Source organism: Scylla paramamosain, chromosome 27, assembly GCF_035594125.1.
Source record: "Scylla paramamosain isolate STU-SP2022 chromosome 27, ASM3559412v1, whole genome shotgun sequence".
Lineage (NCBI taxonomy): Eukaryota > Metazoa > Arthropoda > Malacostraca > Decapoda > Portunidae > Scylla > Scylla paramamosain.
Window position 1 is genome coordinate 1,571,132 of NC_087177.1, and position 17,286 is coordinate 1,588,417.

Sequence of the window (17,286 nt, forward strand, 5' to 3'; positions counted from 1 at the left end):
TGGGAAGCAATTTATCCCATTCAAATTAATGTAAAAAGAATTAATCCATTCCAGGTCACAAAATCCCCCTATTTATTTTATTTTTTTCATTTTTATGGGTTTATGTTATTCCCTAAAAACAGAGCTGAATGAAAATAACCTACATTATACAGAAAAATATAGTAAAACACACACACACACACACACACACACTGTTACTGTTACGGTTACTGCTAATGCAGTAGCATGGTGTGCTTGTGCATGCATGCACACACATACACACAACTTGCTGACTAATTCAATGATAACATCCTTGCCTGTTGAAATACTCACCTTCTCTGAGAATAGTCTTATTCTGATAAGAAGTGTTGGCGTGTGCTGGAGGACAGTTTCTTGAGGTAATCGAGGCAGAAGAGCAGCCAAGCCTCTCAGGGCTTCCAGAGCCACCTGACTTTCTACGCTCAGTTCCTCAGAACTGCCAGTGTCACGCTGGTCTGTTGCTCCAACCATGGCTGCAATAATCTCCTTCAGTTTCTCTGAAACCTGTGAGATACTGACTTTAATTTCAAGTATATACCTTGTAATAGCATTCAGTTAAGTAGCATTATTCTGTGGAACAACCTTACAAACTGAAAGTGCTGATCTAACGTGCTCCACTCCTTGCTGACAGATATATTCTGCAACTTTGATGTTAAATCTTATGAACTTTGTGTAATAAACTCATTAAATTAAGAAACCACTTTCATTTACATAATATTAAAAGGCAAAGAGCAACTGACATCACAAGTTAATAAATCCTTATCTAAACATATAAATCAGGGATGTGCAAGATCTACAGAAGGGACAAAACACTTGAGGATTACATCAGTACCTTTTATAAGCAGGATACACGAGATCACACTATGTTGAAATTTGTTGTATTCACTACAAACAATCTATGTGAAGGAGCTAAACATTGCAAAACTAGAAAAAAAACAATTGTGACATCTCCTTTCATCCTTTTGTCCTTTCCACCGATTCCCTCCTCACTTGTCCTAACTTAAAGAAGGGTTTTCTGTGCAAGTGAAAAATTGACTACTGACTATGCATATACAGTATTTCATGAGAGAATTGCAATGCTTTCTGATAATGACATTTGGGCTGCTTGCAATGTTGTTGAGAAACAAAAAACACACACGCAAACACACACAAAAAAGAGAGAGAGAGAGAGAGAGAGAGAGAGAGAGAGAGAGAGAGAGAGAGAGAGAGAGAGAGAGAGAGAGAGAGAGAGAGAGAGAGAGAGAGAGAGAGAGAGAGAGAGTGGTGTTAAGCAAGACTTTGCACAAGTGTGGAATTTACAAGGAAACTTGTGAATAAGTGCATTATTAAGTGCATCATCAGGTAGTGAATATGTGCAAATTGCATTGGTGCAGCCATGTGGAAAGTTTATAAGTGGAATTTTAAATAATATAGAAGTTTACAGGTGTTTTAAAGGTCTTGACTGTCTTGTTGGGAAATCAATAATGTGACATCCTTTATACTGAATATTAACTTTAAATATTACATAGTATAGTGACAGTAATGATGGTGAGCATTAATTTCTTGTATGACAATTTCTAAGTTTTGATGTACATGAGCTTTGGGTACAATGGATCAGATTCATCTTGTCTAACTTCAATGTGGCCATGTATGTGAATGTCATGCTTACATACTTTGCAGATGTAGATGTTGGTTTCTAGGAAAAGGGAGTACATATATGAGATGCCACCACCCATTACTGTGGGTGGTGGCAACAGCAGCACACTCATTTCCCTAACAACAGTGTTACCCTACTCTGTATTATGGACTTCTCTACAGCTACAGCTACAGCAGCCCATCCCTGTGTCAATCTTGAAAATCCCTGTGGTAGAGTATGATTTGGAAGCAAACTCATCACCCCATTACATGTTATTTGCTTAGAATATTGCATGTTATTATAAATTATGTTATTATAAATGGCTGCTTTTGCTACATCTTGTAGTATTTGAAATCAAGTAACTTTGTTCAAAAAACAAATTATGGTGCAGCAACCGAAGCAATTAAGAGTTAAAAATTTTGTTTGAAAACTAAGTTGTTCGGTAAAGGAGGTCCCACTGATATTACTCCATTAGAGCACTCCATATAAACAGTGAGAAATTCATCTGAGGGTGGGACAAATCATTAACCATGAGAGGCTTTTCACTAAGGATAGAGGTTGCACCCCTGACCAGAACAGAAAGACACCACCTTACTATAAGAACCATAATGATCAGGTTCCAAAGTAATTTTGGTCCCTCTGTGCTCTCAATCACTACAACAAAAGTGAAAAGTGAAAGTTATTCCATTATTCATACAACTCCTCAGGTTCTTCATTTGGTTTCAGCACATCATCACACCGGCACATCTAATTAGACATGAGCAGCATCACATGCCTAATTATGTAGATATATCTGACCCTTCACAGCCATGGGATCTGGTAATTAGTATCTAACTTTCTTACTCTTAAAATAAATGACAATGAAAGTATCAATGGTCATTTTTGCAAAGTAGAAGAATTAAATAATGGTGGTAGATCATGGAACTGCCAAAACCTTAACACTTGGATGTATTTTGTTGAAATGACTGTGAAGGCTGTGTTAGTTTAAAAATGAAGTGTGAAAATATTAGCAAGTAGAGACTGTATATAGATGGTGAAGCCACACCATGAGAATGTACCTACATGATAACATGGGTATACTGCCCACATTGAAAAGAAAAAGACAAAAAAAAAGTGGTTATTAATAATACTGTTGATAGTTAATATATGATCAAATACGAGTACAATCATGGAGACATAATTTCTGCAAACATGGAGTGTCTACAAACAACATTAGTAAGGGAGTTATATAAATAGCACATAATGGATGCACTACTTTTAAGAATTCAGAAAAGGGAGATACAGGTAAAAATACACAAATTTCTACCTTACTCGGAATTTTTTAAATCTAGCAAGTCTTTGTGTTGCACATTAAATTTAATAAACTTTAGCATAATTCCCAATATCTAAGTGAAAAAAAAAATTCTACTGAATCATTTGAATGGTAGTCTACAAATCAAGTGAAACTGAACTAATCATGGCACTGACTTACCTATGTTTTCTTTGGTGCAATGCACCCTCTAACAGAGATGATTTAAAGTCAATACACAAAGAGAGAGAAAAATGTTTGAACCTCATTTTTCTGTGTTTCTAAGAAAATATTTAATTTCATTACTATTAACATCTTTGTATAAACAATCAACTAGGATTCAGTGACCCAAAAAATAAAGCTGGCCATCATAAATTCTTGCAAGTACATATGTACATAATTATGTTGTACACACTTATGAGTTAGAAAGGAGCTCTCAAGTAGTCTCTGCATGTGTTTCCTTTGTGGTAAGCAACTAGCAAAGTGACAATCTCTACAATAAAATATGGAAACTTGTGTGGCTGCTTTGAAGACTGCATCGCGTTGGTTCCCTCAGGCACTCTGAACTACCAAGTTGTAACACCAACCGTCAAGGCTTATTAACTACAAGGTCAAAAAGGGAAAGGGCTGCTATAATTATACTGACACCAACTCCAAACTGGGCCAGGCATCATATCAACACTCTATAGTACTTCATAAAAGTATGTTCTTTCTTGTATGAACAAGCTAGGAACTAGGAAGAGGTAGGATAGATACATATATCTCCTACGTACTATCCCGAGTAAGACAGCATAATGATATGTATGTAGCAACAGCAAAGTTCACTTAATTTGAGGGTTAAGATTCCAGACAGGCAATGACACCTGTACATGCAGGGATGATTTCATCAAAGGTACAAAACCCAAAACAACTGCAACAATCTAACATAGTGACTTACCGAGAACCACTGTGGGAAATAGCACTAGAACAGAAGAAAAGAATTGTAAAAATCAAATAAGAACTTGCTTTCTTTCATTAACTACTAGCTTAGGATTCAAGATAAACCCATCCAAAGAAGTAATGTTATGGTATTAGTTACTTGGCTATAAATTGGAATCTTGCAATAATCTGGACAACTTATTTTATTTCATGCAATCATCCCTCTTGTAAGAACATGTGCATTTACTTAGCTGCATCTCCTATAATTATGTTATACATATAATATTTGAAATAGTGTCCATAATCCTGTCTCCATACTGTGCTTACTTTTAATAAATTTAATCTTAAGATAAAAATTCTGATTGTTCCATCTCCATTTCACTCAGCTATTAATATTTCTGCCAGGGTAGACACATTTCTCAACCTTGCCTTCTGGCTTAAAATTTACTCTTTCTTAATTTGTACTCATGACACTGTTATTACACAGTCCTTTCTAAAAGGTCTTCCCTATTTACATTTTCTAGTCCACTTATTATCCTAAAACATGGTAACTGTAACTCCCTTTCTTCTAAAGCAGACAGGTATGTGTAAGTGTGTTTACACTTACTATGAAAGACCAGATGAATTATGGTAAACCACTGAGGTTGAATGGTGTGAAACACTCCCTCATGAATTTATTTGCAGATAATACAGTGGTGGTGGCAAAGTGTGTGTGTGTATATATATATATATATATATATATATATATATATATATATATATATATATATATATATATATATATATATATATATATATATAAGATGGTGGATGGTCTTGGTAATGTGAGTAAAGGAACTAGATAGATAGATAGATAGATAGGCAAATAGATAAATACTGAGAGCCAAGACAAGTGAATAGTGAAATGATGAGATGTATGGATAAGATTAATGGAGAGATTTCTGCACTGGCCATCCCCTTAATAGATCCTAAATGCATGTAAGAATAAGTGGTTGGATTGAAAACAGTAAATCTAACAAGCATGATCCTTTTGTTGGAGGGCAATTACATGACAGGGTTAATAAGTAGTATTTTTGACAAAATATATATGGAAGTGACATCACTTCTTTTGGCTTTAATTAAAGACACACAAAATCTAAAAAGAAAACATAAAACACAAGTGACAAGGTCTTACTGTGCTGGACGTAAGTGAAGATAACACAATAATTAGAAGCAAAACAAGAATGTGAAGCTTATAAAATACTAGAACAGAAAGGAATCATAAATAAATCAGTTACCTGATCATTCTGCAGGTGAGCAAAGTTTGAGAGTCCGCGCACAGCCAGGCGACGCACGTGGACTGATCGGTCATTAAGTCGTCCCAGCAAGCAGTCAATGATCTTTTCCAGAAGCTCATAGTTACCTCCACATTTTTCTGCAGTCAACTGGATGGAAGAAGCCAATCAACATGTTGGACAGGTGAGACAGGTTTGCATGTCATGATTACAGTTGACCTTCTTTTTCATCATTAAGAGTATTACATGACAGAGATCATCAATGTGTGACCTCATACACTCCTACATGAGGACTAGCTATTTTCTTGTGTTTCCTTAAAGAAAAGTATCATAAATTTTTGACACTTCTGAAGTTCAGTTCCAGATGAGACAGGATGGTGTACATGTGCAACTTTCCATTTCCTGATAAATCTTGCTCCACAAATTGAAATCTTTAATTCAGAGACAGAAAATATCATATTGCTCACTAAGGTAAAAAAAGGTTGGATAATCATGCAAATGAATGATGAAAAATTAAATAAAGGTGTACACTGTCATTGCCAACAAAGGTAACGAGACAGAATAAGGCACATTTCTCAAATAACGATGCAATAGTACATTAGTATTGTTCCCTACACTACATTTATGGCAAATATTTGTCATTATGAAGTTTAGTTTGTGATGCTTTTGTAAAGTCTGCTCTTTAATATAATAAAGACACCAGTTCTCTATCTTGGAAAGCAAGGTGGGTAGGATTAGCTTTCACTGACACTATTACATGAATACATTTAAGCTACAATGGGAACACACACACACGCGCACACACACACACACACACACACACACACACACACACACACACTGACATAAATAAGTACTATGCACATATTTTTCCTTAATTACTTTGCTTAAAAGGAAAAAAAAGTGAAAATGAAGTAAAAAGAAAAAAAAAAAGATAATTACTAATTACAAACTAAAATGTTTCACATCTTATTCTGTAAAACAACATGCAAAAACAACATGCAGAGTGCCTGATGAAGCACTATGCTCAATGGCTGTGATATGTCTCACCTGGGCAAACACTGCTGCTACAGTCATTCGCTGCATCTCATAAGGATGCTGGCGATCCAAACAGCTGACTAGTTTCTCAATATGCTTCGGGGATTCATGAACCAACATTCTGCAAGGTCATTACTGCATTTACAATCACAAGGCTCAGATATAAGGTGGGCCACAAACTGCACTGCTTTTTATTCTTTTCATCAAATATTGTGCTTAAGTCTTTACAGATAAAAAATCAACACTTACGCTACAGTTTCAGAGACAGTGAGAAGATGAATTTCCATATTTTCATCACTTTCATCTCTGATCTTTGTAGCCAAAAGATTACTGATAGAAGCACAGTCAATCACATCTATCAGCGCTTGGAGACATGTGAGGACAATCCTGGAAAAGTTAAACTTCAATATCAACCCAACTATATGCAACCAGAAGTTTTACATTTTTAGTGTATGTGCTATTAACTTTTAAATCTATGTTTATGATACAGTGTTACAGTCATCCTCACACATTATGAATAGTGCAACAAAATCTTACTTGCTAGGAACTAAGGTTGTGGCTCCTCTATTGGGAACAAAATTGAAGGCACTTTTTGAGTTGGCTGAGGAAGTCTGGTGGAGGGGGGCCATCACCCCAACATAGGAACCATAAAGCAGCAGTAATAGGGAAGCCAAGGAAGGGAAGTTGTCTTTTATGATATCCTGTGAAGCTGACCAGGTCTGGGAATGCTCTTCACGAGGGCTGTTCTCAACCTTTTCCCAGCTGTCTTCAGAGGACTCTCCTTCCTTCACTACTCTTAAGTCATGCATCAGCTCACAAAGTCCAGATATTGCCTGAAGAACACAAAAATCAATGACTTCAGTAAAGCAGGATGAGGGGAATACAATGTGGCAGAGCGTCTCTCTCTCTCTCTCTCTCTCTCTCTCTCTCTCTCTCTCTCTCTCTCTCTCTCTCTCTCAATGCCTTTTTCGGTGTTACTCATATCCATGTTTGCCCACTAGCAGTTCTCCATACTGCGAAAACTTCCAGAGGTCACTTTGCACACTTTGCCTCTCACATAATTTTTGACCAACCTCTTACAACATGGAACTATGTTATATAATCTTCCTCTTCTTGCCTGTTTCCATTTTTACTCATGTCAACCTCTCCCTCAAGATTTTTATTCCTATGGATATAAGCTGCATTATGTAAATGGCAATCTTTGTTTGGTATACCGCATGATTCACATTAAATTTATATTTACTTCCTTAAAATATTACAGAACTCATACTACATAACACCATCATCACCGCCTCCTAATCAAAACCTACCAAAACCTTTTCATATTCCTTTTTTCTTACGTAATATCACATTTCTCAGACCTCTTTAGACTATACACTAAGTCTCAATATGTATTATGCCTTTTTTGTGCTTTGAAAGAAGCTTACATGATTAACTAACATAGATTATACTTACAGCAAGAGGTGGAATGGTAGCAATTTTAACAGTTGCTTCTGTAGTGGTTGGTTGCTCAGAGAAAAGTTGTGTGCGCTCCAAAACTTGGATAAGAAATGAGAGGGCAGCAGAACACAGCATGGGATCCCGGCCAATGTGGTGCCATGTCTCACACACACCCCTGCAATAATGAAGTGCTCCATTACCTAACCAGAGAAAACATACACACACAAACACCTCTCTGTTTATTACATTCCATAATATAATGTACACCAATTTTTGTCTCTTGCAGCAAAGGACACAAACACATACACAACACACACACAGAGGAGGAGGAGATAATGTCTTCCAAAGGTACTATTAATCATTAACCCTTGAACTACAACCTAAAGCATGACATCATATGAATACCTTCCATCTATCTACAGTATACAAGAGATCAATAATTTTCCATACCTATCTATTTCACTGTTTGTTCCTTGGAGCTTTTCAATATCTATTCACAGATTCCTTTGCAAATGCCTGTCCTCTTACGTTTTCATTCCTTTTTTCATTCTAAGTACCGTACTTGCCAGCATATTTGAAAATTTTCTGATACTTGAGGGTGTGCTATATTGAGTAAAGCTATAACTTTTACGTAGCCAAAAACTCTACGGTAAGGCTTCCTGATGTTAGTGCGTAAAAACTCACCCAAGTATGGCAATAATAAATTTATAACCTTTCACAAGTAACATATGCTTATACTGTACTAAGGAAGGAGGTCAAGATGTAGGGGTCAGGGGTAAGAGTACAAAAGTAGGTTTACTAAAAAGTATAAATGGAAAAGGATATACAGAGGTCGCAGGCAAAAGAACAAGAGTGGGATTATCAAAGTATGAGAAGAAAGGATGAACTGTTGTGAGAAAAGGAGCAAGGACTGGTGAGGGTGAGGTCAGGGCCAAGGACAGGGTATAAAAGTGGGATCATCCAGTGGCGGCTCGTGACTGTTACTGATGGGGGGCTGTCTCACATTCAGACAAATAAAATCTTAAATGCTTTTATTGTTATTGTTTAACATGCCATTGATTGATAGATTATAAAGATAGATAGATAATTATTTAATTCTTTAGATCTTATCCTAACAGTAAATGCTTGACTTCCTTAGTGCTGGCTTAGGCTATTTGAAAAGGAAGTCCATTCTCCTGTTCCTGTTTTGTGCAAACAGATCAATAAACTGAAAATTGAAAAACTGAGTTCTTTCAATGCAGAAACCGTCTTTGCTTTTTGTGCCATTTTGCAAAATACTGCTAGGCCTACCTGGGAAAAGAAAAAAAAATACTATTTTATACGATGTTTCTGTGATTTTACACCATCTATGATAATCAAGATTGAGCACAAGCCATCACTGATCAATAATATTTTAAAACCATCCCTGACAAATTGAAAAACACGATCGAAAATAAGACCGACGCAAGAACACTCACCGAGCCACAACAACGACAAGACAAAGACAACCCACACACACACACACACACACACACACACACACACTGCATAATCATATGTACAACGAAAGACAAGGCAGCACACACACACACACACACACACACACACACACACACACACACACTGCATATGTACAACGAAAGACAAGGCAACAAACACACACACACACACACACACACACACACACACACACACACTGCATAAGCATATGTACAACGAAAGACAAGGCAACACACACACACACACACACACACACACACTGCATAAGCATATGTACAACGAAAGACAAGGCAACACACACACACACACACACACACACACACACACACACACACACACACACTGCATAAGCATATGTACAACGAAAGACAAGGCAACACACACACACACACACACTGCATAAGCATATGTACAACGAAAGACAAGTCAACACACACACACACAGCATAATCATATGTACAACGAAAGACAAGGCAACACACACACACACACACACACACACACACACACACCTTGAAATACCTTGAAAAAAAACACTGAATATTTACTGGAAGGGACTGGAAGGGAGTTAGGGAAGGTACCACTCTGATAACGTCACGGCTGTGGGGGGGGCTTGTGACGTCACCGCTGGGGGTTAATGACGTCACAGCGGCCGTTATTTACGTACGTATTTCATTTTGAAAATGACCCCTCTAAAAAACGCAGCTAGACAGGAATGCTTTATAAATTCAGAATTGCCACACATTTAAACTAATACCACAAATAACAACACATTTCAAAACGCAGTAGTATTAAAGATATTTAAAAAGAAGTATCTGGAAACTGTTGGAATCTTCACCCCATTTAAAATCGTTCAAATGTCCACCCATTCTGGCTTAAACATAACGGAAAACACTTTAAAAAATCTGAACTATTTTCTAAAACCATTTAAAGTGAGCTACAAGCACAAATAAAAAATCTACCGAAAAAAAATTCAATATTATTGGAAGTTGAACACGAATAAAAACAAGTGTGCGGTGCACGCATTTCACTGAGCGGGACGGCAACACACTTAAAAAAACACCAACTATTTTTTAAAACCAATAAGAACCTAGTAAAGGCTGAAATAAAAAATCTAGTTTTGACCCCGTAAAAAAATACGCCGAAAACGGCCCTCTTATTTACACAAAAACAATGCCAAAATCACCACTTTTCACGCAACACACGCGCTCAAATAACTTAAAAAACAACGAAATATTTTTAAAAACCATAAAATCTTAGCTACAAGCCGAAATAAAATACTTAGGAAATAAAAAAAATAATATTGGAACCGGAGGGGGCTGGGGAGCCTTATCCAAGATGGCGCTGGGGGGCCAGTGGAGGGGACGACCAACCCTTCTCACTCATTTAAACCCTCGCCAAACTTAAACTAAGTAATGGCAGGTATATCTAACGAGCGGATATTAAAGATTGGTCATGTGGCTCCGCTTTGCGACAGTATTGGTTTAAAACACTCACAGATAAGATAGATAATGGCTGATAAATAGAGACGACCCAGATTGTTTACATTTTCATTAAGTTAAATTTTACGGTTTTTAGTAACGAGACGAGGCTGACACAGGGATATATTGTGCTGGAGGTTAGATGAGATGCGTTAAAATGAGTTAAAACCGTGGATTGTTCAGTTATTCATTAAAAAGTTACGTTAAGTTACCTAAATTTATTCTAACACTTCCTGACCTTATTTCCCTGTGGTGGTGATGGTGGTGGTGGTGACCTATCTTCCTGCCTCCTCGTCACTATGGCTGGCTGTCTAGCACCTTCTCACAGCCAAACTTTTCTTTATTTTGCTTGTTTTCACCCACTGCTGCCTTCTGGTGTCCACTGCTAGAGCCCCACGCCTTCCTCATTACCAACTAAAGAAGGTTTAACTCATGGGTAAGCCTTGGCAGCCACTGTGTAGGCGTGGTTACACACACACACACAAAAAAAAGTCTGTCAGGCTGGGAGTTGAAACAGACGCGTACTAACACCACCCATATACGCTACACACTGACGTAAACTTGTCAGGCAGCACTCCACACTCGCCATTCCTCCCGGGAAGCCTACCGCCCCATTTCTCCCCGCTTTCGTATCATTAAATAGTAAATAACTTCCGTACTTCATTGTTTTGCAGTATTTTTTTTTTTTTCATATAAACATATGAGAATTGGTGTTTCCATGTGAATGATAGTCAAACATAAATAAATTAACATTATTTTCGTGAATCCTAGAAATCCACTGGGGGGGGGGGGGGGGGCTGCAGTCTCGCAGTCCCTATTGACAAGCCGCCACTGGGATCATCAACGAAAACAGAGTAGAAAAGGGCAAAGTGGTGTGGGGGACATCAAGGCAACAGATGGGAAGGGTGTGGTCAGTCACTGTATGATCTTGCAAGGCACCTGGTGGTGTGTGACAGTCTGTGTGGACACACCCTGTGTTCATTATTATATTGAGGACATGAAAAGGGTGTGTCTGCAGGGCAGAGGACACTGCTGCCTTGCTGTGCAGTCACTGTGCTCAGTGAAGCACTGCACACAATAAATCTGCTTCTGATGACACAGCTATGATGACACAATATCGATCAGAAAATACTGTAATTAAATGTAGGCTCTTGTCATTTGTAAGTTCTCTTTTGGATGTACGAGTATATTGCCTATCCTGCACATGCATATCTTCATGAAATAATTTTCATCTACTCTCTTCAGGTTATGAAACCATTTCCAAGTGCCATGTTCTGCTGTATGCAATACCTACTACAATTCCTTTGATTTCCCTTTCATAATAAACTTAACTTTTTATAAGAAATTTCATTACTCCTCCTTTCCATTCTGCTTACCACAGGCACTTCTCATTTCAATTCTAGAGATACAGAGCTTTCACATTCAGCATAATAACTTTAAATCTAAGTTGACATTAAAATATTTTTTTCACGTGTCACCAGTTCTCTAACTTACTTGTCATATGGCAGAGGATAGATCAGCAGAACATCCAGCACCTGATTCAGGTTGTGGGAAGAGAGTCGAGTGACCGCCTCCACTGCTCTCTGTCGAGTCTCTCTGTCACGGACCTTCTCCAGACGGTTATACACAAGTTCTGAGACAAAAATACAAATAGATAAATCAAATAAAAAACAGATAAATAAATGACATAAATAAATAAATAAATAAATAAAATAAGGTAAAAACTAAAATAAAACTAAAATAAATAAGTAAATTAAATAAGTAAATTAAATACATCATATAAATCAATATAAATAAATAAATAAATAAATAAATGGTTGCTAGTTCATAAGGGAGGCTTAAAGTATATAGCAAAGTATGACAAAACAATGCTGCAAAGATTGCAATACATTGTGTTGTTGGTCTACCGATCTATTTACATCTCTGATACTTCAAGGTGGTTATGCTTTCAATGCCAAGACTTTACCTAAAAGTTCTTTGATGTGCTGGTGCAGTTGGTGACCCCTGAGGGTGAACACTGAGATGAGAGTGAGTGCCACACCAGCTGAGGATGCTGGCAGACGATCCTGGAGCCCAACCACCACACAAGACAAGAAGGAACGCAGCTGAACAAATGACAACTTGTTGCTTATCACCTGAAAGATAAAATGTTCATTATGAAGATACATTGTAATTACTGCCTTACATAATATATGTTTTCAATGTCTATTCTCAGGTTTACCATCTCCCATGTAATTACAGGTTTGCAATCTTTAATCTAATTTTCTCAAAACCAAAAAGCTCCTAAAATTAAAAATTTTTCTGAGCGCAATGTCTGCAGAGCAAAGCATATATCAGGCACCAAAGTATCTTAGATACCAGATATTCAAAACTTTCCAATTTTTCATTAGCTCAAGTGCTCCCATTTCCCAGATGAACCTCCCCAACCATCTGAGCCTCCAAAAATTGAAAGGGATGATTGTCTGAGCCCCAAAACAAAATATCTGCTACAGAGATGCCTACCAGCCCTATAGACCATGAACATTAAAAAGTATAGACACACACACAAATTCTTCAGTCTCCAAGATGTGTTACCATCCCATAAGAGAGCAAGGGCAACATGGTGTTTAGTTTTTTATAAACTGCATACCTGAGCAACATCCTCGGCTAATCCATCAATCTTCTTTGGATCATCAGCAGAAATTTGCTCTTCTACTGACTGTAGATAAAAACAAATTTTCATTAATATGACATCCTAACAAAACAGAACTAGATACTCACATCAAGCAAATACTGAACACTGAAGTATTGCCTATTTCAGACATTCACAAACTATAGCTCTCTTCTGCTGTGTCTGTTTTTTTATGACATAATCTTTTAAAATTTGTCAAAGGAAGTGCTAAAGAATTTTAGGCAACCTATGTGATATTAATTAAGATTGTAATTTGGGATCTGTTTTCCTCTGTATGAACTGACAACAGAAACACTTGTGTCTATAGTGTACTGTTAAGTGGGTCAACTGATTATTTTAGGTATACCTTTGCGGTGTAAATGTTACTAGCAGAGAGAGAGAGAGAGAGAGAGAGGGAGAGGGAGAGAGAGAGAGAGAGAGAGAGAGAGAGAGAGAGAGAGAGAGAGAGAGAGAGAGAGAGAGAGAGAGAGAGAGAGAGAGAGAGAGAGAGAGAGAGAGAGAGAGAGAGAGAGAGTTTAAGAGTCTGTAATGTGGAGATAATGGAGGCACAATTAAAAGGGGTGCACTATGAGGGTACAGGGTAGTGAGAGCAAAATGAACTCCCTATCTGCTGACTTCAGTGCCATCATCCATCAACCTGTGCTGGACAAAAAACCATCTCATCAAGCACCATGTGCACTGAGTGCTGTGACAGGGCAGATGTGACTTTGTGCCCCTCTACCATAGACCTGCATGTCCCACATTTCTGCACTGATGACCATGGAGGTGTTGGAAGCCCAGAACACACAAGTTTGATAATTATGATGTGCCAACTCATTCACCATACATTATAGCATGGTTCTGTATTCTTCTCCTAGTATGTACATGTGGTATTGCCAGATCACTCGTTACTCATTATAACTTGTCAAGTACATATGTAGATGTATACTTACCACTTATAACTATCATTCATATGCTTTGCTTTTGAAGCTATCAGTAAATAAAACACATAAACATTATTTATGCACATGATGCTTGAAAAGGTTCCTATGAGTGTAATTCCAAATGTGAATTTGTACTTCCCAGATTTGAGTGAAATGAATAGGCAAGAAATTTGTGTTACAGTGTGGGTCTGAATCACCTCAGCCAACTGCTCGACAGTTGTGGCAACGTATTAAATACAAATTAAGATGCTAGTCACATTAGAGTTTTACTAAACATTGGTCTAAGTCATGAACAAACCTTAATGGTGTCCAGATCCTTGTCCTGATGGTCAGGTGTAAGTCCCGTATAGCGGCCAGCAATCCTTAACACCATGTATATGCTACCCACTGCTTGCGACCGCACCAGAGGGCTTGGGTCAGTCACTCGTGGCACAAGGAATGCCAGCAGCTGGCATGTCTGGTTGAAGTTTGTTGGACCCTGAATAATGCAAAAATTTTACATATTTCTGTTTAATATATATATATATATATATATATATATATATATATATATATATATATATATATACATATATATATATATATATATATATATATATATATATATATGTATATATATATATATATATATGTATATATATATATATATATATATATATATATATATATATATATATATATATATATATATATATATATATATATATATATATATATATATATATATATATATATATATATATATATATATATATATATGTAATGTATGGAATAATGGAAAGAAACAACAACTGTCTTCTGCACTTGTGAAAATAATTCCAAATGAAGTGATGAGAAAGTTTATGAGGACATTATTTAAATATGTTGACTGACAAGCAAACGAGAAATTATAACAAAATTATGATGGCTTATGAATCATACAAACAGCATGTGACCCTTTGAATGACATCATGTCAAAGGTATCCATACTGTTGGCATAATGAAGTCAGGTAGCATCAGATATAGTTGTGTCTTACACAACAACCACAGAGAGAAAATATCTTGGTATGATAGACCTCTTACAGCAAGCACTTCCATCTTATGACTAAAACCATTCTTCAACATTATTAATTATGTAAATAAATGTCTAAGTAATTCATTTTCCAGTGCAGTCTACATAAACCTCTATATTGTTATCATCCAGACTAGATTTCTAATGATCCAATACATTACAATACACAGTGAACCATGGCACACTTATAGTAGTGATGTCAAAAAAACACCTTTCATCAGTTTGTTCATACCTCAACAGTAAAAGTGACATGATCATAGTAAGTTTTGAGAGTGGTGTGCAGAAGCTCAACAGACTTTATTCTGATCAAGTCTGTTGGGGAGACTGTCCAAGACTGAAGCAATGTTGTCACATCATCAAGAGTGGCTGGGTTGGTGTCCTTCTGGATAATTGTTCTGAAATATTAACATTATCAGTTGTACAGAATATTATCAATTCTTAGTATGCCATGAACATGCAAACATTTCTGGACTTGTGTCAAGCATACCTGATGAGAACACCAAGTTGAGCAAAGCATTTGATGAGCAAGGGATCCATGGTCTCCACTTGAGCCAAGCGAGGCATGAAGGCAGTCAACACAGACTGCAGGATGATGGTTCGCTCCTCCACGTTCAACTCAGGTTCTAGTGCTCTGGTTCAAAGCTAAGGTCATTCAGATGTATAAGAACAAAGAGCAAAAAAAAAAAAGTTAATATAGAAATGAATGATGAATGATATATTTTGCTATATCTCCTCATTCTTGCAATATGTGTATAGTGTAGTACACACACACACACACACACACACACACACACACACACACACACACACACACACACACACACACACACACACACACACACGCGCGCGCGCACACACACACACACACACACAGACATACTGCACTGAAAAGTAAGATATCAAAACTTGTACAATCATGATATATTAAACAGCAAGGAAGAGCTAGATATGCAGTTACCAAGTTTTTAACCAAGATGACTAAAAATGAACATTACAAGCATTAGCTTATAAATAAAAGATGAAAACTTCTAATTAATGAATGATTACATAAAGAATCTTAATTAACTGAATATATGAAGGACTGACAATAGTAACCTCTATTCTGAAGCTCATGACATGAATCTGCATACTATAAATGTATTTATTTTTCCTTTTCCTTTGAAAAGAGAGAGAAAATCTCCATGTCAATAAGTTTATCTGATTTAAAATAATGATTTACTATAGAAACATTTTGTAAATATTTTTACTATTATTTCAAAACTGAAATAAAAATCAACTTATGCACAAGACATTCTATCATTACTATAAACATCCTTTCAAAAGCCAGCCAAGAAATACAGTGCTGGCATTCCTGTTCAAAGACTGTATACACATTTCTAATGCTCACAGGGCCTACTTGTATCATTTACTTAAAAAAAGGATACACAAGATCCCTAAGACCTTGAAAAGTGCTTGCAAGGATGTGAATCGGGATGTTGTCAGGCTTGATGGTGTTTATGAGGTGTGTGATGAGTAGTGGCCGCTGACGCAAGCTGTTGCCTTGCTGGGTGACACGTGCCCGGGCAATACTGCTGACAGTGTGCAGTACAGCCTCATTCACATTGTCACTCTGTGGGAGTTATAGTGAAGGCTTCATAACAGAAAAACTCTCTCTCTCTCTCTCTCTCTCTGCATTGCCCAGTTGCTAATTCTCTTGCCTCACATTTGATACACTGTATGTGCAGCTCATTACTATTAGTGATATTCTAATGAACATCTGTATTTGCTGTGTTTGTAATTGTGTTTACCTTGTTACTGTTGATGATATTGAGGAGATGTAGCATGATGGGTCCCTCCACCCAGTTTTGATCAGCCTCAGGGGGTGTGAGGGCAGCCACCTGGCCCAGACACTGTACCAGCGTGGCCCTTGTCCAGGAGCATTCTTCTGCTCGTGTGTCCTGCTGTTGACAAAATGGCAGAAATGAACACTATCACCACTACTACTAACACCATCTACAACTTCATGTCTTTATTTATCACACTAGGTACATTGAACTTTGAAGTTCAAACACAGTACAATAGATCACATTATTATTATCAATCATGTGCAT

General features: G+C 37.0%; 1 protein-coding gene across 3 annotated transcripts in view; it reads right to left on the reverse strand.

The window, feature by feature from the left end:
- The window catches only part of LOC135114011 (maestro heat-like repeat-containing protein family member 1), a 33,357-nt gene that overhangs the window by 9,000 nt on the left and 7,071 nt on the right, over positions 1-17,286 (reverse strand). Inside the window, exons 8-22 of one of the 3 annotated variants that reach the window (XM_064029616.1) lie at positions 16,984-17,133; positions 16,621-16,805; positions 15,684-15,827; positions 15,429-15,591; positions 14,444-14,623; positions 13,181-13,249; positions 12,518-12,686; positions 12,046-12,184; positions 7,607-7,766; positions 6,689-6,984; positions 6,401-6,538; positions 6,164-6,272; positions 5,117-5,263; positions 3,859-3,882; positions 313-522 (exon numbers count right to left, since the gene is read on the reverse strand). In XM_064029616.1, coding sequence (XP_063885686.1) covers positions 313-522; positions 3,859-3,882; positions 5,117-5,263; positions 6,164-6,272; positions 6,401-6,538; positions 6,689-6,984; positions 7,607-7,766; positions 12,046-12,184; positions 12,518-12,686; positions 13,181-13,249; positions 14,444-14,623; positions 15,429-15,591; positions 15,684-15,827; positions 16,621-16,805; positions 16,984-17,133 — 2,283 coding nt within the window. Of the gene's footprint in view, positions 1-312; positions 523-3,858; positions 3,883-5,116; positions 5,264-6,163; positions 6,273-6,400; positions 6,539-6,688; positions 6,985-7,606; positions 7,767-12,045; positions 12,185-12,517; positions 12,687-13,180; positions 13,250-14,443; positions 14,624-15,428; positions 15,592-15,683; positions 15,828-16,620; positions 16,806-16,983; positions 17,137-17,286 lie in introns of all 3 variants that reach the window. The other 2 variants (XM_064029615.1, XM_064029618.1) reach the window with 2 other exon arrangements.